The sequence below is a fragment of the Centruroides vittatus genome, unplaced genomic scaffold (genome assembly GCF_030686945.1).
Source record: "Centruroides vittatus isolate TY-2023 unplaced genomic scaffold, ASM3068694v2 contig_2682, whole genome shotgun sequence".
Lineage (NCBI taxonomy): Eukaryota > Metazoa > Arthropoda > Arachnida > Scorpiones > Buthidae > Centruroides > Centruroides vittatus.
The window spans coordinates 528,843-553,679 of NW_027121707.1; the positions used below are offsets into that span (position 1 = coordinate 528,843).

Below are 24,837 nucleotides of genomic sequence, written 5' to 3' on the forward strand. Positions count from 1 at the left end.
GAGATTTGGAAAGATTTATTAACGATTTTCTGTACAAATTGGCAGTTAATTGCATTTGGAGAATGTAGAAATCTACAATTAAATAAATAAATTCGACCTTGATGTTAACCGAGTTTTACCATGGTTACTAATCACTTTTCTTTTTTAAATTACGAGTTAAAAATGTTAAAATAATACATAAGAAAATATTTTTAGTCCGTTAAGTAGCCGTTACGAACGGCAACAAACTTGCAAAAAGAAAGAAAACGGACGCACCTGAGATTCGCCTGCAGTCGCGAATCTTGTAACCATATTTACAACTCGTCGCGCATTGCGCGCGACGTCGATTCAGGAATCGCGATTCGCACGTTAACTTCCACGTTCACGTGAAATTCGTTGGGATTATCGAACCTTCGATCCTCGCTTTCTGCGTCGGTAACGCTCGAATCCTCTACTTTGCCAGCACGGAAGAATAAACCGTCTTCTGGTTCGTGCCCGCGAAGAGTGCCAACGATATCTGGCGATTCCTCGGGGTTGACGTGCGTGTCTGTACGTAAAATGGTCGAGTGTTCGTTAACGATAGTACGATGAACTTCGATACGAGTGAACTTAGCCACGAAATGAACGTCTTCACCGCTTTGCTGGCCATCTAAATCGTCGTTTTCCCAATGGGCAAAGGGAGTATCTATGTTTTCCTGCTGCACGCTCCCGCGGTTTCTTCTAAAAGTCATCGGTTCGTCCCCCCGAGGATACCTTTCATCATTCTTCACGTCCCGACTCTCGTCTCGTATAATTGGAACCTGCGTGAATACGGAGCTGTAATCATAGTGCACAAAACCTGTTTTTTTTTTTTTTGTTATTAAAACCCATCACCGCATCGAATAATCTCGTTCATAGAATTTATCGTAACGGCAGTAAATTTAAATTATATTTAGAGACGGGGGGAGATATTTTGCAGGGCGTCCATTTTGTACTTTTTATCTAACACCTCACACAACTGGTATTCTGGCCGACGTCTGGATGGCCCTGCGCAGACGTTTCCGCCTGCGGGGACGTCGACGCAGGTGGAGCCATTGGAAGAGCAGCAATAGTCCCACGGCTAACATTCCTACGAGAGCTAGTAAATTCAAAAGATGGAAACGATCCGCGGAATGGGTGCTCACGGTTTGGGTGTTGTCCCACGGGAACTTGGCCAACATCGGATCCACGGGACCTCCGGGCTTGAAAGGCAGAGGGACGTCCAATCCCACAGAAAGCAGCTTTTGAGCTTTGTACAAAGAACTGTAAAGTAAATTCCTGTTTATTATTTACATAAGCAATTCGTATGCAAAATATCCAGTTAAAATTACCGTAGAAACAATTAAAGTCTAACACTAAAAAAACGTCTACTGTGGTTTGATCTCTGTGGCCGCACCGGCGCGCTCCGGCGGCTACGGAATACTGTAACTAATTGATCCTTGCCGTGGGCATCCGCACGCGAGTTAAACGGGAAGGTGGCGTGGAGTGAAAAATTCTACAAATTATAATTGTGAAGTTATTGACGTATGAAATCTTACACCCTTGACCGTGGGGCACCGTATTCTATAATTTACTTGAGGAAAAAAAAACCTAAAAATTAAATAAAAATTTATTGATGTAATTATTTGTCTCCAAGCTCCGTTCCCATTGGAAAATTTTATGCGGATACCCACGGTCCTTGCCTATTTTTAATTTATTGTAATATAGTGTTACTCCTCTAATAAACTTTTTAAATAGCAAAAGTATAGTGTGTAAAATAAACTCTTGTAATTGTGATACTTACTTACAAAGATAAAAATATAATTTTATTATGACGTACCTCGGTGCAGATTTATTGAGTGGATAGGGAGTGGCCCACTTTAGCTTTGTGCAAGTAGGCAGAGGACGAGTCTGACCCGTTCCCATGTGATCTTCTAAGACCTTGGAATATCGATACAGGTGATTACCTAAATTTAAGAAAGTCGTGTGTAATTTTATTGTGACCGTAAAAAGTTTCGTAATTTAAATGTTAATAAATAACTAAATAAGTCTATTCAAAAGCACAATTCTCTAATTTTTCTTGCATAGCTCTCTAATTTCTATTGGCGTATCGCCGGTCTCGATTATACTCCCTTCTGAAGGGCCTAATTCGTAATTAGTTTGCGAAAGAACGATAAAATGAAATCGGAGCCCAAACTATCCACGGGACTTATGAAAATCCTGTTGGATTCACGGCATTTTAACGGATCCTAAATCTTTGCAATAGTAAAAGAATTCTGTTATTATATAAACCATTATACGCTAATCAAACTGTTAGTGGGCTGCAATTTTGAAAAGCTGCAGACCTATAAATTCCCACTGTCGTCTGTCTTTCCTTAATCTCAAAAATGGTGTTAGATTAGGGTCAGGAGGCCCCAACTTAACTGTGATTCTACCTCTATATTAATGTGTCACTTAAAAATTCTTTGATTCTTTCTTTTACGAACGTAAAAATATAGAATAAATCTCGGTTAAGCCGTTTGTGTGCATCGTAAATAATTAAAAACGTATTACCATCCATTCGCTGAGGCAGTTCTTTGAATGATAAAATGTTCTCGGATTTCAAGTCCTTAAACATGGGCGACATGTGGTTGGTAGTGGCATATTGCATTAATGCTTCGAGCAGCCAAAAACATTCTAAGAACAAACAGAATATTTTATTTTTGTTAATATGCAAAGTAATAAAATTCTGTTAAACTATTGATAAATATTGAAAAACAATCAATTAAATATTAAACTATTATGGAAGCTGTAACGAGTAGCGTTGTTACAGCCTCCATAAAAGTGAATAATTCAAAAACGCTGATATAATTTTATGAAAATTGTCGAAAATAAAGTCTCTAGGAAAATACAGGAGCTTAACTTACGAACAATTTGACCCTAGATCTAAAACTTAAATTTCGTGCATATTTTGAAGTTCTCTTGCCGGTCCTGAGGTGGTGTTCGAGTCGGTCTTTACCAGGTAATAAATAATAAACTTTTATTAAATAATTAACATGGTTTTATTTCTATCGTGTATTATCATTTTTATGCAAATTCCGACATTCTGTTGCCACCGGTGAGGTGGTATGAAAGTTGGTAAAATTGGAGTAATGGTATTTTTTGCAATTTTTATAAAATTTTACAATTAATGCTTCAAAAATGCATCTAAAACATAATAATAAATATAGCAATGGAGATAAATGCAAGAAGTGTGGCTCCATTATCGTGGAAACTAAACACATTATAAAACTATGTTAGGTGAAAAAGACTGCGTTTGAAACACCCGGCTACTAAGCAGTTGCAAGCAGATAAATGAGCATTATATATTCTATTGAAACACTAACAATACATGGTTATTCTGTGTACAAATGTACTTTCTAGGTTAATTTTCAACTCGCAAACATTTCAACTTATAATAAAAACCTTGAAAACCTGTTTGTAAGTAGGATGCCTGTATAGTTGTCTACTAAATTTACAAATAAATACGAAAAACTTTAAGTGTTATTTTCTTCTGGTGTTTTAAGAATCTAAAATTGATTTTTCATTCAAACTCTTTCCACTCTAGCAATACGAAAGCTTTTACATGTCAATCACAAATTTGATTGGGACATGGGGGCAACCAGATTGCAAAGAATTAGATCAAATATACTGTATCTTGCTCAAACTGTCCGTAAAACTTCCCAAATTTGAACTCCAGTTCTGTGGAGCAGACTAATTACTTTATCATCTTAGCCTTCCACCCATTAATCTCGGGTAAAAACAGTAAAATTTATTTAATTTTTTTAAATTGTAGCCAATAAAACTATCAGTTTTCTTCATCATTTACAAGACTAAAAACTATTTTGTGTACAAAAATCATGTTACGATGGTGATTTGTGATGACGACAAGATTTATGGTAAGTTGTAAAAGAGTTTTAATAATTATTTACTGTTTATTGATTAGTTCTGTAGCTATTATATTCTTTACTTACAAAGTTTTCTATAATAAATAATCAAACTGTAATGTTTACATTAATTTTGAAATGATATGTGCAGCCATAACCATTATCTGAACTCTCTAAATTTGAGTTTCTGCTACAGCAAATGATGTTCTTTAACTACCCATCATGATTTACAAATCTAATAATCTCAGTACTATCAAAACTTTTTACTTTCCAATATCAAAATTCCTGATATTCGAATCATTTTCAACAACACATCATTCAGATAACAGACTATGGCTATATTTTAATTAGTGTACCAGTGTCCAAAATTATAGCAACAAACACAAAATATGCATAAAATCAATGCCATGAAACTCCAGTACTGAAACTTTTGAAATGGCAAATCAGCAAAGTGCCATCTTATTTTGCAAATGAGGCACAGTAGCAGTACATCCGTGAGACAAAATGTAATGCACTAAATATACAGTGAAATGGTGACAAACAATTCTTTGCTAGGACCAGTAACAGTGAGGAAGTGTTCCTTATATATCAGTAGCTTATCAGCCCTACGTCAGAGAATGAATCAAGAATGAAGAGAGTTTGACAAGCTGCTAGTCATATGTAAAATGTAGTAATGAAAACTAAGGCATAGAGAAATCTCTCTCTATGCTCTATGTTTGATTGATCTTTATCAAACTTTAAAACAATAATATTCTATTTTCTGATAGATAAGTTATCTACAATGTAAAAATCATGAATCAAATATCTTTTGTATTCAATTCATGGTGTCTGGAATGCAAAATTCAATAAAATAATACAGGAAATAAAATTTAAACGTAGAAGAACACAGGATTCTTACCTTTTTGCATATGAGCAGTATCTAAACAATTGGAGTCTCCATATATAGCAATTCTTCCTGCAGTCTCAATCGGTTTGGCTTGATATAATCCTAATATGGCCACTCCGTCCACTTTCTCGGCTTGTCCTTTAAGCACTTCGATACCTGAAGAGAGTTTCAAACTATTTTAGCTATTATTATATTCGGCTTAAAATATAATACATTAAGCATAGAAGATAATGCATTTGTTAAGGAAGCTCCTCAAACATAAAAACAATGCAATCGGCTTAATTTTAGAACAAAAATTCTTTGTAATACTCGAGTGTATTTCAACTAATTGACAGTCCATTTCTCTTGTTGACTTTCAATCAAAAGACAGTCCTAAAATGATTAAGATTTTAAGAAAAATGGAAATAATTGAAAATAACAAAACCAATGACAAAATAATGTACAAATTAATATGATTTATCTATCAGATAATATATCATAAATAATCATTGTTATATTCTCCAGTGTTCTGTTAAGAAATTGCTGATGGTTTATGATATAAAGCAATGAAGACAATCTGTCTAGGAGTGTGCCTCCTGGGAAGACTTCTATGAAGAACTGACCCTTATTCAAGTGTTAAGGTAATTGAAAAACAGTTAAAATAATAACAACACTTCGTAATAAACACAGTCAAACTCCGTTATTATGTATTGGTTTATGCAGAGTCTGCGTTGGTTTATGCAAAGTAGATTTGCAGTCCCGTGGATAAGAATAGGCATTCCAATGATAAAAGAGTTAGTTCGGTTATTAGAAAATATTGGTTAATATGTAATAAGAATGTCGTGTTTCCATGAATTCAACAATCATATTGTGTCATTTAATACAAAGTATACTCTTTACATCTTCTTACATGAACCAGGGGTATGTTTTATGAGTTTGGTATTGACCCTAATGCTTACATCAATGTTATCGCAGTTGCCACAATGCAGGTGTATGCCACACCAATGACGTCCACTTCAACTTCAAAAATTACACTTTCTCTTACAGTAAAGTTGTTATAGTAACGAATTGCCAATTTTTAAGTCCCTTTAACTTTGTATTAATGAGGTTGACTGTATTATAAATATGAATAAATGTATCATAACATATTAGAATGAAAATCCAACAAACCTTGATTGTTCAGACTTCTCTTTATGACTAATCCATTTTCAGGGAACCTGGCAATTGATGTTCCTGAAGCATAATACACTGAAATATTTAAATATTTTAGTTGATACATTTAGTAACTTTTCTTTGCATTATGAAATATACATTGTAATGGTACGTACTTTCATGATTTCCTAAAGTGAAATCACCTTCGTAAACTTCATCTCTATTAAAACGTACAAAAAAAATCAACTATATAAAGTTTTTCACATTAAATATTAGCAATCTAGATTCTACTAACAAATTTCATTTTAAACTTTTACTTTTATTTCAGAATTATTTTAACTTCATCAATTATAACTTGTACATTTGATTAAAAATATACACAAGGTTATTTTCTAGTACATATGCACGTACGTAAGATGAGTTTTAAATTACGCAAGGTTGCATTCTAAACAAGTTATGTGTACATTAAATTTCTGTAACATAAAAATATTTTGCCGTCGAAACTAATGGCAAGTGACAGTTTTATTCTGAACGTACGAATTAAGAAAGAGCAAGAAGTCGGAAATTAAAGAGTCAATTTCGACACACGAAAATAAATGAGTGTTACACTTAATTTAGTTTAACAGTTTTTGTTTGTAAATACATATCTTATTGTGAGTTATGAATAAAACTTAAATAAGGAAAGTTTATGTTGACTCGTCAGTGACCATACGGTTCTTCTTCAAAGCAAATGCACCAAGTAAATAGTTGAATTTAATTATTCTTTGATTTGTTTATAAGAAACGAATTTCCAATGATAATTTGGACAAACAAAGGTCCTGCCAGTAGGTCCCATGTGGGACATGGGACATGCTAGAAGGACTTTCCTACATGCCAATGAATAATCTTGTAAACTTTAAAAAATTTTTATAAGAAATATCCTTTATAAGGAAGCAAAACTGGAAAATTCTGTATATACTGACCAAAACGTAAAACAACTTAACATAAGAAGCAATATCAGCTGTGCTATCATCTGTGTAACATGTAGTGTTTTCATGTGATATAATGTTAAATGCTATTGTGATAACTCAATATATTCAAAGATATATATAATTTATCAGTTGAAAAATTAGAATCTTACCCAAAAGCCATTCCCCAAGGAGCCAATAAATCATTTAATGCTGGTATATTAGCACCACCAGTGTCTGGCATCCACCATTGCCTAAAAAAATATATATTGTATTACTAATATGAATGTAGACAAAAAATCCAATAGTTTATATTTACAACTAATTAATCCAAGCTTTAGTTATATCAAAAATTATTTGCTCTAATGTAATATAATGTTTGAAAATCTCAAAGAAAACTAACCTAGTGTTTTCATCATAAAACTTCACTTTTCTCATGACTGAAACATTGTACCAATCGGCAAATACTATCAATGACAAACCGGAATCAATATCTCTCTTTAACTTTGCTACTTCTTCCGGAAAATATTCTTCTTCGCTATCAACAATGAGCAAGACTCCTAAAAATATAAATTAAATATAGTTAAGAAATAAAACATTTACACTTTTTAACGAATTTAAAAGATTTTTTTTTATTATTCGTTAAATTACATAATCTTTGGTTTGTGTACAAGTGTCCAAAACTTAAGGACAAACACAATTTCTAGTGGTGATGGCTAGAAAAAGAATGCCCAGATCATTCGGTGATGAGCCTACCACGACATCGCAAGTGCTGCATTATAGTCCGAGGTGGACGGATCTCTGCCCAGGTATTGGTAAGTAGTTTCGAACTATCTATGTTACTTTTTATTGCTTTAATTTTTAAAACCCTACAAATTGTTGCGTATTAACCTGTGTTATATGTCGAGTAATGCAGTGTGAGAGCCGGACTTCACAAAATTTTTGAGAAAAAAATTTTGTCTCTTGAATGTTAAGTTAGTTCAAATCCCAGCAAAAACAAAATTTTCAATTTAATTACAAGAGGATGATCACATCTCTCTCCCCCAGAATCACTTCCTTTCCAGGGAACTCATCAAATATGTCACTGGGAACTAACTACAAATGTTTGCCATTGGTAGAAATTAGTAACGTGCCTAAAAAGGGCATTGAAACCAAAGGGGGGAGGACTCCCGATGTAAAAGGATTGAATTGAGGACAAAGTCGTTGGGAGTCCGAGAGTTTGCTGACCTCCTCCTTTTCATGTAAGTGCTCCATTGCCAATCCTTTCAACCACCATTTGCATTAAACACTATAGCAACAACCATTTGATAGTGAGCTGTACCATCGAGAAGTCTAACTCTACCCAACCTAGCCGAAACCTCTCCACCTTGTCATCAGGACGTTTTGCTACCTCAAGGACCGATCAAGGTATTTAGCATCATGCATAATAATGTAAGCTCTATCTCAGCTAGGAACGCACTAACTCCATATTTCCTAGTATGATCCAATAGATTATGTTACGTTGTATCCATATTATCCAGTATGTTACACTACTAGAGCTCTCCTATTTTGCTGCTATATAAAAGTTAAACAGAATGTTATTGTAACCATATGTGTAAATAGTTTACAAGAATAAACGGACATTATTTCTTTATAATTGAGTAGCAGCGTGCACTTCTTTCTGCCGCATTGTCTCTAGGGGCCGTCTCCATTCCGAATCCCTAGTGTCTACATATGCGCAAAACCAAAACCACAGCCAACAAGGTTTCTGTCTGCCTTAAAAGACACAGTGGTGTCGTGTCAGTCCTGACATAGGCATCACCGGTCTGGTGCCAACCCTCTAGTCACAGCAGTTCTTATCACATTTGTCTACAGTTCTCTCTACTCGCATAAAAATGCCAGTTCATCCTTAAGTTCTGGACATGTGGGTACTTAAATAAATTCTCTGCTATTTTATTTTATGAAAACTAAATGAGATAACAACAAATCGGAACCTTCTTCCAGAAATTTACTATAAATACACAACCAGTCTTTTGGCCAAATCACAGTCAGATCTGTTGGAGTTTTTATTTTTGGACCCAAGCCTAATTTTAATATGTTTTCTTAAGGAACATTTATATATGGAAAGTTAAATACAGTATTTTAGAAAGAACTACAGAATATTATTTCTCAGTGTTAAGTTTTTGCTTGCTTTGTTTTCTTTTACATATACAATTACAATAAAAGTAGAACTTAGTGTATGTAAGATCGAAAAATTTATTAAATTCAACTGTAGCCAAATGCGAGGCATAAGTTTTGACTAAAAGTAAAATAAAAATGTGTAAGCAAATAAATTAAATTAGCTGAACTATTTACCATATTTACAATTAATTGTGTTTAAATTTTAAATGTTTTCTGCTAAATTCATTCCATAATGATTTCGGAGAGACATTTTTTCTTTAATAATACCTAAATAGGGGACATATATATCGGAAAATGTATAAAAAAAGTACTTAAATACATTTGGTACTAGCAATGGAATCCGAGTACTGTAGTAGCGGTAAACTGGCCCAATTAATCCGGCAATCATTTGACTTATTATAAAAATATCAAACTTTGAGATGTTTACATATATATAAATACATTTTTCCATACAAGTTTAAATGATTTACTATTTCACATATTATTTTTTTGACAAATTGGCCAAGTGTTCCATTAGGTACCGTACATGTTAACGACCGTTCATTACACTTTTAAAATATAAAAGCTAGTTGAACCGTGATATTTTTTTGATAATGAAGTCTCTTCTCATAAATTTATTCTCCATGTATTTATTAAGACACACAAAATTCAGAATATTTACATGTTTTTATAAAGTACGAAGATAACATTTGTCGTAAAGTATTAATAAATATAAAATGCTAGTAAGGTTAACTTTGATTACAGAGGAAACAGAATGCTCTCTGATGTTTAAACTGTATTTTGATTTGATTAAATAATTCAGTTTCTTATTCAAATATCCGAATTAAACTTACCGTATTGATTAGCATCGAAACAAGTAAACGGAGAACCTAAAAATATAAAAATACATAAAATTGAGCTAAAACTTATTTTAAAATTATTATTTTTTTAAATATTTAAATTTATTTTAATATAAATTTAAATTAAATTATGTTTTAATATTATATTTGGTAAAATAAAATGTCTTACCGAGTACTTCGATATAATAACCATTATTGCGTAAATGTTGATACATTTCTTTAAAATTTGTGTGAATGTGATCGCCGTTCCTGAAAAATTACGGATCGGATTTATTATTAACTTAATAAATTATATTCGTAAGAAAATCTACGGTTGGAGTAATAGGAAACATGTTAATTTATGAACCATTTCCGAAACCTGTCGATCGCCGTGTTACTTTTTGTAATACACTTACCAATCGAGCGGATCATTCTTCATTCGGAGGTTGTCTCGAGGAAAATAACCGGGAGGATAACGGAGATTATGATATTGGTCCCAAAGGATGCGTTTGCTTTAAATTATCAAATGACAGTTTAAAATTTACGTAAAGTTATAATTAAAATGTAAAAAATATCAACATTTATTTCACGTTTTTCTACGACGTAAAACATTACACATTTAAATAAATACGTATTATATCGTAATTAAACAATAAATGAGTGTTTTAAAGTAATTATTAGTGTAATTGATAACTTTGTGGAATTTATTTTGTTTATTGAAAATAAATTTTAAAATATTATTGAACTTTATAATCTCAAATAACTTTTTTATTAGTTACATTAGAAGATTATAAAAAGTAATGTAAAAGTATACTAATATACTGCTTGAAGCAGAACACTGCAAATATCTGTAAAGTCTTTGTTAAAATAAACAAGCAAGAAGTGTATTAAAATCAGAGGAAAAAGCAGACATAATGTAACCGCAAGATGTACGATGGGCGAGATTAATTTCGTAAATTGATATTTTGTCCATTTATCACCAATCGTATTTATAGAAGTCAATAAACATATCGTAGGGTTATTTTGTTTTATAGATAAGTCTGGTGTATTCAATATTTCCTTGTTTAATTGCTCCACTAATGAGTCCATCATTTATACAGAAGTTAAAACTAAATGTTACTAACATATCTGAACATCAAACAAATGATAAAGAATGAAATTAAGTATATATGTTATATCTGGTTCCTTCAAGGCAATTTGATCTGATATAAGTTTGCTGTATGCACGTCAGGATTTCAGACTAGTAAGCATTTGTAAAACAATTCATATTTTGATAGATAGTCTGTGTAATCATCCGACTTCCTAAGTCTTCGTGTTTATTAAATTTTCAAAGTAAACTGGTTTTATCAGTTTACAAAATGTTTTATTTATGTAGCAGCTTAAAAATATAGTTTTTTTTAATTACAGTAGAACCTCTATTATCCAGACTAATTGGGGATGAAGGTAGTCCGGATAGGGAAAAATCCGGATAATCGAAAAAAAAATAATCGCGAATACTTTTAAGACACATAAGTTGTCCCGAGTTACACTCTTCTTGGCTCTCAAACCACTTCATGGTGACATCTAAGTACCGAAAAGCTTCAGAATGTGTAGGACCAATATCTCTTACTTTGCAAATCTCTTCTTTGTCTTCTCGATCTTGTTCGTCTGAGGCAGATATTTCTTTAATTATTTCCTCGTCGTTCAAAATTTAGAATCCAGGATCGTTCGCATCGCAATTTAACCACTTGGTTACATCTTCGTTACGTTCGGCACATATTGAAATTTGTGCTATTGCTTCCGCAATGTCTCCTGTACCACTTTCTACTGTTACTGAAATTTACTAACGGTCTTTTCAAAATTTTGTTTTGTGCATTCCATCACATACAGTACGTACAACAGCGTCGCAATTCGCCAAGTGCAAATCAGCAAATTCGTACAATTTTTGTTTATTTTGAACAATCCGGATAATCGAGGTTCTACTGTATTTAAAAAGTTTTACAATATATTTTTATAACATTTCGCAACGATCTAATGCCTTTTGTTTATATTCTAACACGAGGTGTAAACTGTCGAGAATAATGAGAGAAGGAACAAAACTTGTCGGATTTTTGGCAAAACTGATAACTTTTCACAATAATTTAATGGTAAACAAAACTCGTTATTTGTAAGTTATTTAAATTATTTATACCTTCTTGGAGGAGTGGGTATAATTTTTACTCTTACGGGCAATTTTATTGATGATTGATGAGATTCCACTTCGCCATCCTACAAAAATAAAAATGATAAATCAGACAAAAAATCTTAATGATGCTATTTAGCATGTTTAAAGCCACTGTATACTTGAATTATTAAAATTAAAAATTAAATGTTTTAGTAAATAAAAATAATTTAAAATTCAAAATTACGTACTGGAACTCTGGAATAGTTTGTAAAGAAAACAAACGTTTTTAGCAGACTTAAGCCGCCGTCATTTATGGCTGCCTTTCTAACGTAGAATAACGTTCCGATTAGTTTGTTTCCTTTACAAACCATTCAATGTAGACCGGAGTTTGGGTACATAATTTTAGTTTACAGTTTATCCAGTTATAATTGTGGTATTAAATTCAAAAGTAATTTATCTTATTAATTTACAATATGCTAATATACTCATAGGTTGCCTAGTGGCACATTACTTCTTGCCGCCTACATTTGGTCGGCCGTGCCATTGGGGGAAAACGAAATCAAAAAGGCAACTAAGGAGGCAAATTCCCTGACTTTCAAATATTAACAAAAATTCCTAGTTTTTTTCCTCATTTTTCTCAACATTCAGATGCTTAGGGTCCACAAATTTAATAATATACTTGGTGTTTAATTTTTAAAAATAAATTTATGGACGAAAAGACATGTATTATGAATGTAGTAAAATCAAAACTTGTTAAGAAAACAATAGTCGAAATACTATTTTTAAAATTTTTCTTACCTGAGGTGGCGATTCTACCGTTAACAATATATGACCTTGAGCAATACCTTCCCAGTGAACGGCCGATTCCACTGCCGAAAGATGTACCGCCAAATATCCGGACCAAGGCCATAACACTTCCGAGTAACTAAATGCAATTTTTAAATAGTGTCCGAACTGAGGCATGTAAGGATGCCACAATGGCTGCAAACGTATAATTACAGATTTTACAATAAAAAAGAATATATTAAGTAAATATTTTTAGTAAATTTTAATTAATTATTCATGTATGTTTTTAGTAGTATTTAATTATTTGGAATAATGAGATCTCTAAGAAAAAACCTGACAAAGGTTCTTGCTCGACTTTCCTGGCACCCAAACAGCAGATAAAGGGGTCTGTTACACAGTTTATCCACGTTTCTTTGTTAAATAGGTTCAATATACAAGGTCTGTTCAAGAAGTTCCCAAACTTTATTTATTACGAAAAAAATACTTCACTTACAATTTATTGGTCAGGGTCCCCTTCAAAGTAGTCTCCTCCCCAATGTATACATTTATCCCAATGATGTTTCCGCTTTTTGAAACAGTCCTGGAACGCTTCTTCCAGAATGCTCATAAGCTCCTCCATCAAATTTTTCTCTATCTGTGGAATGGTGGCAAATCTTTTTCCTTCGAGTGGGTTTTTTAGTTTGGGGAACAGGAAAAAGTCGCACGGGGCCAGGTCAGGTGAGTAGGGTGGGTGGGAAAGCACAGCAGTCTTGTTTTTGGCCAAAAATTCACAAGTTCTGAGGGATAAATAAGCTGACGCATTGTTGTGGTGAAAAAACCACTTGCCACTCCTCCAAAGTTTGGGCCGTTTTTGCCTGATTCTGTCTCTTAGGTGTTTCATAACCCCCGGTAGTATTCCGTGTTGACTGTCTGGCCTGTAGGTAGGTATTCGTGATGCACAATCCCCTTTGCATCAAAAAAAAAGTCAACATCACCTTAACATTTGGGCAAACTTGTAGAGCTTTTTTGGGGCAGGGGGATGTTTCATCCACCCATTGCAAAGATTGCACTTTTGTTTTGATGTCATATCAATAAACCTATGACTCATCACTTGTTATGATCCTGGACAAGAAGGTTTCATCCTCTTCAGCTCAATCAAACAGTTCCTTAATGTTGTTTTTGGTCTGCTGTCATCAGGTGAGCCACGAATTTGGTGGCAACTTGATGCATCCTCAATTTTTCAGTCATGATTTCACGGCACAAAACAATCAAGATGCCACACTCTTCTGCAAGTTCCCTGACAGTCAAATGCCACTTGCATACATGAGATCATTCATAGTCGTCCGAAACACTCATCATCTTCCACTAATTGCCGTCTCTTTTTGACCAGGTAAACCACTTGTAACACATGGTACATTTCATAGCATCCTCACAATAAGCCTTGGTAATCTACTGAAAAGTTTCTGCGAAGGATTTCCCGAATTTCACAGAACAATACTGCTCCTTCAAAGAGCTCATTTCCGTGGATCCAATTTTTCGCCGAACCCAACGAACAGCCCTTCACATAAATGGTTGTAACTAATCGCCAAAACAAAATATTAACAAATGGGTTAAAGGAGGTAACTCTGGAGGTTTACGTGGACACAATGCCTCCAAGTGGTTTAAAAAATAAACAACTGGAGACGTGCTATTCAAAAAGTTTCCGAACTTTTTGAACAGACCTTGTAAATGACTGTTACATCATAACTTACAATGTAACAAAGTTATTTATATTGAAACTATTTAACAACTGTTCACGAAACAGATAAATGTTGGGAACTTTTAATTCTAATTTCAATTCAAGCTGCTTTTCCAGGAGTAAAAGTTCGGTTTATATATATATGGGAAAGCAAAACGCAGGCAATCTGCCAAGGGGGATGCATGCAACTCGAGAGGATTTTCTATGGGAAACTGCTCGTATTTAGGTATTATTTTTTATTTAAAAAGTACTTAATTTATATTTCAAAATTTAAATTATCGTTAAAATAATCTACATTTCAAGACTTTAATAAAGCAAGAATATAATAAAATATTTTACCTTTCCAATTATTTTTCCTGATACTCCCATTCCATTTAAAATAGTTACCTGTAAAAACAGAATAAATGCATAATCTGAAATTAACAGTTCTCTATGTTAAACATTATTAAAACTATGATATTCGTTTTTTAAAATATTAATTTTACACAGTTAAATATACACATTATCCAACTAAATTCATATCTAGATCAGCGTGTATGCTGTACTCGAGGAATCAACATACGTTTAGCCATCCAGCAAGACTGTGTAATTGACCTCCTCTGTGATATATACAAATACATTTATATTTATTATACTTACACATGCCTGCAATTTGTAGCTTGGCCATTGTATTTCATGATAATCTCTATATTATTTATATATCATCATCCTACACACCGGGGTGTATAAAATATAAATCGAACTCACTTGTGCCTATTGCCCGGTGTGAAATAAATAACTTCAATTCAACGAACGTTTTCTGGACGCCTTCCGTGTCCTTCTTCAGGTTAACTGCTGGATTCTATTATTTTTAAAAAACTGCGTTCCGATCTTTTAAGAACAAATTCAAATGAAGATAGTTCGAAAGCGCGATGACCATCGCGCATGCGCTATATCTGTCGTGCTCCTTGTCGTACTGTATCATATTCTTTTTAATCTTTTTATTCTTTTTTATCTTTGGGTCACATGATTTCATGTGTTATCGGACCCAAATAAATCTTTATGCATCCTCTTGTAATAAAGTTTGCCAAGCAAGCGAAAGAGTTATCTCGTCGCGTGAATTAATGCATGTTGTTTTAGTTTGCGCTTTATGTATCTCTATCGCTTCCAGCCATTTGAGATGTTCCATCCGAGTCGTTTTAGTTATTAGCGTGGCCCCCGCGAAGTCCACATTAATGCCCGGTTCAGAAGCGTACACTGCAAGCGACGTGGTAGCTCTGTTGTATCTTATATCCGCCTCATGTTCTTTAACCCTGACTTCCATAGAGCGTTTCGTTGATCCTATGTAGATCAGATCCCTATTAAATCTCTCGTCCTTTATCGGGATTCGGTATACGCCTGCCATTCTATTCGGGTCCGATGGGTCCTTTCCGTTACGTAACAAAGTGTAAATGGTTGGGCCTCTCCTATAAGCAACGGTGACCTTACGTCTCCTTGCGATAGACGCGTATACGGATTTCAAGGTCGGGTTATATGTGATGGGTATTCTCTCCACCTCCGTATTTTGGTTGTTAGTTTGTGCCACTGCAGGTGCGTTTTGGCTCATTCGTGCTCTTTGGCGTTCCGCCATTCTTGGAATAATGTTGCGGTAGCCGTGTATATCCGCAATCTTCTCAATATGTTTCAACTCTTTCTTAAGCGCTTGTTGAGTGGAAGAGTGCGTGTATGCCCGTCTGACCAATGATCTAAATGCTGCTATTTTGTATTGGATCGGGTCGCATGAGTCACTCGGGATGTATGTGGGGCTTGCACATTGTTTGCGATACACAGAGGTATGGATGTTGTGCGAGTCAATCCTGATATCCACATCCAAAAAATGCACATTGGTATCACTATGTTGCTCAACTTCGATTGACAGACCATACGTGTTATCATTCATCTTTTCTACGAATTGCGCCAAGTTCGGTGTTGTCTTCCATACGATGATGACGTCATCTATATAACGTCTGTATAGTAGGATATCGTTGGTGAATCCCGGGAGTGTTTTGGATTCGAGTTGTCTCACCACCAACTCACACAAGTCCCCTGACAGTGGACTTCCCATCGGGACACCCCGCGATTGTGTGTATGTTACATTTTTAAATTGAAACACCGACCCGTAACACATGAGGTGCGCTAATTCCAACACATTCTGGTGGAGGGCTGTGTCATTTACTTTCGTAAACAGGAAGTCTCGAAGTGCGCAAAAGCACGGTGGTATCTTGATGGAAGGATACAACGATTTAAAATCCAGCACCGTTATGTAAGCTGGGGAGGTGATCTGTTTCAACTGAATGATTAATTCTTCCGGATTAGAGATGGTGAACTGATATCCGCTCATGTGTGGAACAATTATGTTGTGAATCGCTTTTTCCAACTTACGGGTGGGAGCCTTGGTTTTATCCACAACCGGACGAAACTGTTGGCCTTCTTTGTGCGTTTTCGCGAACGCAAATAATTTGGGTACGTCCGGGGTATCCATTGTGATGTTCTTTAGTTCTAGCTTCTTGGCCAATTTCGAGCACGACAATCTCTTAACTCGTGAATGTAGTTTTTCTACCCAGTTACTTCCAACCTGATTGCATTGAGTTGCGTCTATGTATTCCTTCAGCCCTTTCTCGTATGTTTCCCTTTTCATGATTACTATGTTCTTGGTTTTGTCTGCTCTGGTGAGCAGACAAAACCAAGAACATAGTAATCATGAAAAGGGAAACATACGAGAAAGGGCTGAAGGAATACATAGACGCAACTCAATGCAATCAGGTTGGAAGTAACTGGGTAGAAAAACTACATTCACGAGTTAAGAGATTGTCGTGCTCGAAATTGGCCAAGAAGCTAGAACTAAAGAACATCACAATGGATACCCCGGACGTACCCAAATTATTTGCGTTCGCGAAAACGCACAAAGAAGGCCAACAGTTTCGTCCGGTTGTGGATAAAACCAAGGCTCCCACCCGTAAGTTGGAAAAAGCGATTCACAACATAATTGTTCCACACATGAGCGGATATCAGTTCACCATCTCTAATCCGGAAGAATTAATCATTCAGTTGAAACAGATCACCTCCCCAGCTTACATAACGGTGCTGGATTTTAAATCGTTGTATCCTTCCATCAAGATACCACCGTGCTTTTGCGCACTTCGAGACTTCCTGTTTACGAAAGTAAATGACACAGCCCTCACCAGAATGTGTTGGAATTAGCGCACCTCATGTGTTACGGGTCGGTGTTTCAATTTAAAAATGTAACATACACACAATCGCGGGGTGTCCCGATGGGAAGTCCACTGTCAGGGGACTTGTGTGAGTTGGTGGTGAGACAACTCGAATCCAAAACACTCCCGGGATTCACCAACGATATCCTACTATACAGACGTTATATAGATGACGTCATCATCGTATGGAAGACAACACCGAACTTGGCGCAATTCGTAGAAAAGATGAATGATAACACGTATGGTCTGTCAATCGAAGTTGAGCAACATAGTGATACCAATGTGCATTTTTTGGATGTGGATATCAGGATTGACTCGCACAACATCCATACCTCTGTGTATCGCAAACAATGTGCAAGCCCCACATACATCCCGAGTGACTCATGCGACCCGATCCAATACAAAATAGCAGCATTTAGATCATTGGTCAGACGGGCATACACGCACTCTTCCACTCAACAAGCGCTTAAGAAAGAGTTGAAACATATTGAGAAGATTGCGGATATACACGGCTACCGCAACATTATTCCAAGAATGGCGGAACGCCAAAGAGCACGAATGAGCCAAAACGCACCTGCAGTGGCACAAACTAACAACCAAAATACGGAGGTGGAGAGAATACCCATCACATATAACCCGACCTTGAAATCCGTATACGCGTCTATCGCAAGGAGACGTAAGGTCACCGTTGCTTATAGGAGAGGCCCAACCATTTACACTTTGTTACGTAACGGAAAGGACCCATCGGACCCGAATAGAATGGCAGGCGTATACCGAATCCCGATAAAGGACGAGAGATTTAATAGGGATCTGATCTACATAGGATCAACGAAACGCTCTATGGAAGTCAGGGTTAAAGAACATGAGGCGGATATAAGATACAACAGAGCTACCACGTCGCTTGCAGTGTACGCTTCTGAACCGGGCATTAATGTGGACTTCGCGGGGGCCACGCTAATAACTAAAACGACTCGGATGGAACATCTCAAATGGCTGGAAGCGATAGAGATACATAAAGCGCAAACTAAAACAACATGCATTAATTCACGCGACGAGATAACTCTTTCGCTTGCTTGGCAAACTTTATTACAAGAGGATGCATAAAGATTTATTTGGGTCCGATAACACATGAAATCATGTGACCCAAAGATAAAAAAGAATAAAAAGATTAAAAAGAATATGATACAGTACGACAAGGAGCACGACAGATATAGCGCATGCGCGATGGTCATCGCGCTTTCGAACTATCTTCATTTGAATTTGTTCTTAAAAGATCGGAACGCAGTTTTTTAAAAATAATAGAATCCAGCAGTTAACCTGAAGAAGGACACGGAAGGCGTCCAGAAAACGTTCGTTGAATTGAAGTTATTTATTTCACACCGGTCAATAGGCACAAGTGAGTTCGATTTATATTCTATATTATTTTATTATTTTTTAACTTTCTTTACAAAATATCGTCATCTAATATATTACTTACAATTAATGTAATTCAAAACAAACTAGCATTAATAAACTTATAAAAATAGATAAAAAATAGACATACGGCACTTAAAACCTGATTATTTACGTGCCATTTTGTTCTGTAAGCATTGAGGTCTGAGTGAGTGAATAAATCACATACACCCATCTCAAAGCCCAATGTTTTATAATAAGCTAAACAATTGCTGGATTAATCGGGATACTTTTTTGCTACAGTTAATAATTAAATACCGAACAATTTGGTGGTAGAGGTAGGTACTAAATTACTCATTATTTAATTATTAATAGTAGTGGTAAAGTAGCCCAAATAATATGACAATCACTCGGCTTGTGAATAAATCATTAAGGCTGATGTGTGCATTATAATACCATTTGTATTTATAGGAACATCCTGGTTATTGCAATAAATGTATTCCAAAAATCCTCACCGGTGGCCAAGCAGATAAAACCGCCGAATACTGGTAGTCGGTCGTGGGTTTGTGACCAGCCATGGAGCTTTCTGGTTTTCTTCACATTAGTAACACCTAAATAGAAGGGAGTTTCCCATAAAAGACCTCCCTGGAGGCATTTCCCTCGGCAGATCATCCGCATTTCACTGCCTTAATTGAATAAAACCAAACCAGACCATTTCAAAAACTTATGCAGTAATCGAATCTGTATTAATCAAGAATCTATTGAATACAAAAAATGATGATTTATTCGAAGGATATTTTTCCACTTAACAGATAAATATAACTGACTTAATAATATATATTTATGAATCTCACTTCCTTGCCTCTTAGTACTCTTGGAGCAGAAAGAGGTCTACAGATCCCTCAGAACTTAACGCCACAAGAAAAAAAAAACAGAAAATGCATCAATGGAATGCATCAAAAATGGAATGGAGAAAATTTTAGAACAAATCACCACCTCGGAATGAGACTCTGAATGAATTCAATGGTCCAGACGCAATTAGCATTAATGGACGTGGTAATATAATTTTTATATTTGTTATTAAATAATGTAATGTTTTCCCAAATGGCTTTATAGGAAGATTGCCATTAGTAAACGAATTAGTTTGTTTACAGACTAAATTATATGATGAATTCTAACTCTTACAAAAAATCTAACAACAACAGTCTGTGCTTCAGTCTGATGTGTAACATATACAGATATACCTAGAGTTACATCGTTTGTCAAAAAAGTATATGGAAAAATGAAAAATCAAGTTTAAGTCATTTTATTCGACTTTACATCCGTCCGTCACAAATATTGAAGTCGTAATATCACTAGAAAAGTGTTAAAAGCACATAAAATCATATTAAAATACGTACATTTACAGTAAATGTTAATATAATCATCATAAATCCTTGAGAACGAAACAAGAAAACGTCTGTGTTTCTGTGTCGTTTTCCACCATAGTTTCGACTTACGTCGTAACTACATGAGTAAATTCGACTTATGTCGTTTTTCGACTTACGTCACCTCTCCTGAAACCAATTACCGATGTAAGGCAAGGTATACCTGTATAATGCACAAATAAAAAACTCCTAAAACAAATTAAAAAGTTAAAGGTAAATAAATTAAAAACCGGTTTTTTAATTTATCCATTATGAATTCTTTAGATTAAATTGCACTTTTACTATCAGTCTCTTCAATTATGAGCCAAAAATCGTGACATTTTGTTCACTTGAAGTTTCTATATATAAACATTACTAAGTCAGACGTATTAATAATAAACTAATAATTAATAGATATTATTGTTTTAAATTATATATTCAATTATCATTGAATGTTCTACAACTGATGAAGATCCATTGAATGGATCTAAAAACATTTCTGTTCATTAAAAATACTGGAGTAATTTTAAAGTGTGGATTATTTATTTTTAATTCTTGACTTTTATCAAGTAATTTACTTAATTTATTATTTACTTAATAACTACAACAGATTTTATTACTAAATAAACAATATCCAATGTATAAATCCTATTACATAAACCTTACATCTGCTCATAAAAATCCTCGCTCGTAAGATATTTCTTTTTTCACTGTATGTTTATACTTAAATAAGATCAGCACTCAATCAATATAATTGTAAAAAAAGATTTTTAATTAAGTTAATAATAAATAAAATGTCAGAGCAGCAAACAAGCATTCGGTTATTATTGATTTTTAACAATTAAATATGTCACAATAAAAAAAATAAATGCCCTATTCAAATCATTCATATAATTAAACTAATTTAATAATAAAAAATTATAAAATTTACTAACATTTACAATGGTAGGAAGAGCACCATAATATAAAGGTTGAGTACAATAAGGCCACATGTATGGACATTCGGTGAGATCTAAATAACTAGGGCTTAAGGTAGCCTGAGGACGGTAACTGCGAAGTGCCTGATATGCACGCAGAAGATCTAACTTGCCCCATCCCTGTTCGAATATGGGAACTCCCGGAAGTCGCCGTGCCGAAGCCATGAGAGCCTGTTTCATACTTGCGGGGTTGATGGCATTTCCCAGCTGAAGAACTCCGCTAAAATCACAAGTAAAATGATCACTTATAAGTATCTCAAACAACAACACTAAATAAGATCTAAAAACATGGTTATCAATAAAAATAGTATATATTTTGTTTAGATCTGCATACTTAATATAAGATTATGACAACAATCATTATATACATAAAACTAAAGAGCTCTTTAGAAACTTGTCTTAAGGTATTATTTATTAAAAATTTATGAATATATCAAGAAATGTACAGGGTGTGTTTCAAAACAACTTTTTCGTGAAATATCTAGGCACTACATGGTGTTGAATGTATCAAGTTCTCATCGCAAGATAAGAGGAATGTGTACATAACTAGTTTGACCTTAGACACGCCATCAGACATGAAACTGAAACAATTCCAAAAGACGTGTTTCTGTTAAGAATTCATTGTGTAGTGGTAGCGAATGGCCTTCGTGTTATTCACCAATATCTTTTTTGCCCACTCATAACGATAATATAATATGTTTTATTTCCACTAACATATAAATAAAGGTATTGCAGATATAAGTTGTCAGTACCCGTTAAAATACCCTGTAGGTAAAATATATATTTTATTTTATATTTATTAAACACCAACCTTGATTACATCTTTCAATTGCTCCCTGTATCAATCTCAGGAGAATCTTAGACAAGGACTAACATTCTCCTGACAATATGTATAAAAGGTTGACAACATCAACCTTTTATATACCATACCGGAGTGCCTTCTAGAACAGTGTTTCTCAACCTTTTTCTCATTGTGGATCAGTAAAATTATTTATAATTTTACACAAACCAGTAATTATATGTATACTATGAATAATGTAACGAAGTACAATCGGTAAAATTTTGTTGGAAATAAAATAAATATACCGAAAGCATCTCAAGAAAATTTAAAAACAGATATGTAAATATACAGATAATTTAAATTAAATATTAACCTCATAAGAAGGGTTATAGCTCCGGCGACAACAGGAGAAGCCACACTTGTACCAGAAAGTGAACGACAACCTCCTCTATAAAATAAGATGTATTTCATTTTGTATAAATAACGACTAACTATTTTATTAGTTGCACAGTTTAAAGAATATACCAACTTTATACTTGATCCACGAACTGCCGAACCGTATGTTACAATATCTGGTTTGACTCGACCGTAACCTCCAGGAAGTTCCTACAAAAGTTAATATATATTTTAAGGTATAGTTTTCCTTCCATATACACTTATATATACATATATATAAATTTAGAACATATACATAAAGTTTTATTCTCATAATATCTAATTATTATGTGTGTATTTTTTTGGTTTGTTGACAAGACTATGTCTTGTTTATAAAATCGTACTGCCTGCTGTGTTACCATCTTAGAGGTACGAAGGAGTACATGTCAGGAGTTGCAATTTGGCACAGAGTATTAGGTGCCCAAATCATGTGTGCATAAAAAAAAACCAGACTTGTAGGTAGTGAGGGAACCGAGAACAGAGTCAAAATAAAATACAAAATGGCGACACACGCTACAAACAGGCAGTAGTGCGAGATTTGCGCATGTATTGCTCGTTGGAAAGTTGGAAATAAAAATATTGTGAAATTGAATTTTGACAAACACATGCATTGGGAAGTTCGAAAAGCGAATGTTGCTAAATCAAATTTTGACAAACAAATTTTTGAAAAAACCCATTTACCTGTCCCATGTTATTCCTCACATATTTCTGGTCGCCACGTGCTAACCTCGACCGACTGACCGAAGATATCTCGTTTCATCATTGGAACGTTTTTGAAACTAGCTGACACATCATTATAATTTTATATTAAAACTAGCTTCAAAAATATAATTTGTTTTTTTCATTAGGCATTGGCAAAAATTCAAACCAGAGCAACACGCAATAGAGAAAAATTTCGAAATTGGATAGGTTAATTTCACTGAAAATGCATCGTGGACAACCTCGTGGTCGTGGCCGTGGCCGTGGCCGTGGCCGTGGCCAGCAAAGTTTCAAAGATCCGTGCTCAAAACCAGCGATACCAAAGAAGATTGCAGAATGAGAACAAGACCTGCCGTGAGGATCGAAGCGATCCTGCTTAGCAGTGAGTCTCCGAGACATAGTCTTGTCCCAAATACGGCTTTGCCATTTTACTTGGTCTAAACGTACTTGTATTCAATTCTTTTGCATTTTCAGATGCAAGAAATATAAATTACGGATATTAAATAACTTACACATAAAAATGTAAGTTGATGCAGCATACATGAAATTATTACAGAATTATTCAATTAACTTACCCATGTTGTCATGCCACGGGAGGAAAATCTTGCGATCTGATCCTCGAAATTTATTCCTCCAACACCTATTACATCCATTTGGTCAGCAGGATTATTCAGTGTTCTATTAAAAAAAAAAGAAATAATTAAAATTAAAATGTAATATCAAATTCTAATAAAAACTTTATTTAATAAAGTAATAAATTAACTAAATAAAATATTAACAACATTCCAAACACACATCTAATTGAATAAATATGGCAGAGGTTAGTATTTTTTTTTTGTGTGTGTGTGGTATGAATAACATTTGTTTTTCTGCAAGTACGACATTTGTCAATAATTTCATTGGGGCTGAGGTTTCTACTGTTTTTTTTATCATGCAAATGTTGGTTGCTACTTCTAAGAGTGCCAAAATAAGTTATAGTCTAGTTATTCATTGAAGAAGAGATGTGTGCATCCTATTATCCTATTATGTGGGATGACTGATTATCTATCTTTGAGAGTTGATTAGTATGCAAATACTCCTCAACTCTTGCCGATTGTTGTCGGGTCTCCCAACACCAATTGAGATAATTTCTATTGTGTCTCAACTCACGACGAATCTATTGTTCAAGTGGATAAAGAAACAGTGTAAACTTGACCGGAATTCTAGGAAAGTATTATATTTGAACATTTCTACTGTAACATGAGCCGACAATGGAGTTAGGCACTAACTTAATCAAATAGATAGTTTAGAATATAACAATATTTATTATATTATATTATAAATAAAGGTGAGAATAAATGATGACTATGATACATGTACAGGATAAGTTTGATAATCAATTATACAAGGATATCAAATCCAAAACTTCTAATTCTATTTTTAGAGAAAGTTTACATACGAGGCATGTC

The 24,837-nt window shown here is 34.4% G+C and overlaps 1 protein-coding gene across 1 annotated transcript in view; it reads right to left on the reverse strand.

Moving 5' to 3' along the window:
• S1P (membrane-bound transcription factor site-1 protease) overlaps positions 1-24,837 on the reverse strand; it is a 59,501-nt gene continuing 34,664 nt past the window's right edge. The window contains exons 11-29 of the mRNA XM_067266167.1: positions 23,965-24,067; positions 22,785-22,861; positions 22,629-22,703; positions 21,433-21,694; positions 14,809-14,856; positions 12,765-12,947; positions 11,994-12,070; positions 10,240-10,335; positions 10,014-10,093; positions 9,839-9,874; positions 7,249-7,405; positions 7,019-7,099; positions 6,075-6,118; positions 5,917-5,994; positions 4,780-4,923; positions 2,530-2,652; positions 1,817-1,943; positions 1,143-1,260; positions 1-779 (exon numbers count right to left, since the gene is read on the reverse strand). Of these exons, the coding sequence (XP_067122268.1) occupies positions 294-779; positions 1,143-1,260; positions 1,817-1,943; positions 2,530-2,652; positions 4,780-4,923; positions 5,917-5,994; positions 6,075-6,118; positions 7,019-7,099; positions 7,249-7,405; positions 9,839-9,874; positions 10,014-10,093; positions 10,240-10,335; positions 11,994-12,070; positions 12,765-12,947; positions 14,809-14,856; positions 21,433-21,694; positions 22,629-22,703; positions 22,785-22,861; positions 23,965-24,067 (2,395 nt within the window). The 3' untranslated portion in view covers positions 1-293. The remainder of the gene's footprint in view (positions 780-1,142; positions 1,261-1,816; positions 1,944-2,529; positions 2,653-4,779; positions 4,924-5,916; positions 5,995-6,074; positions 6,119-7,018; positions 7,100-7,248; positions 7,406-9,838; positions 9,875-10,013; positions 10,094-10,239; positions 10,336-11,993; positions 12,071-12,764; positions 12,948-14,808; positions 14,857-21,432; positions 21,695-22,628; positions 22,704-22,784; positions 22,862-23,964; positions 24,068-24,837) is intronic.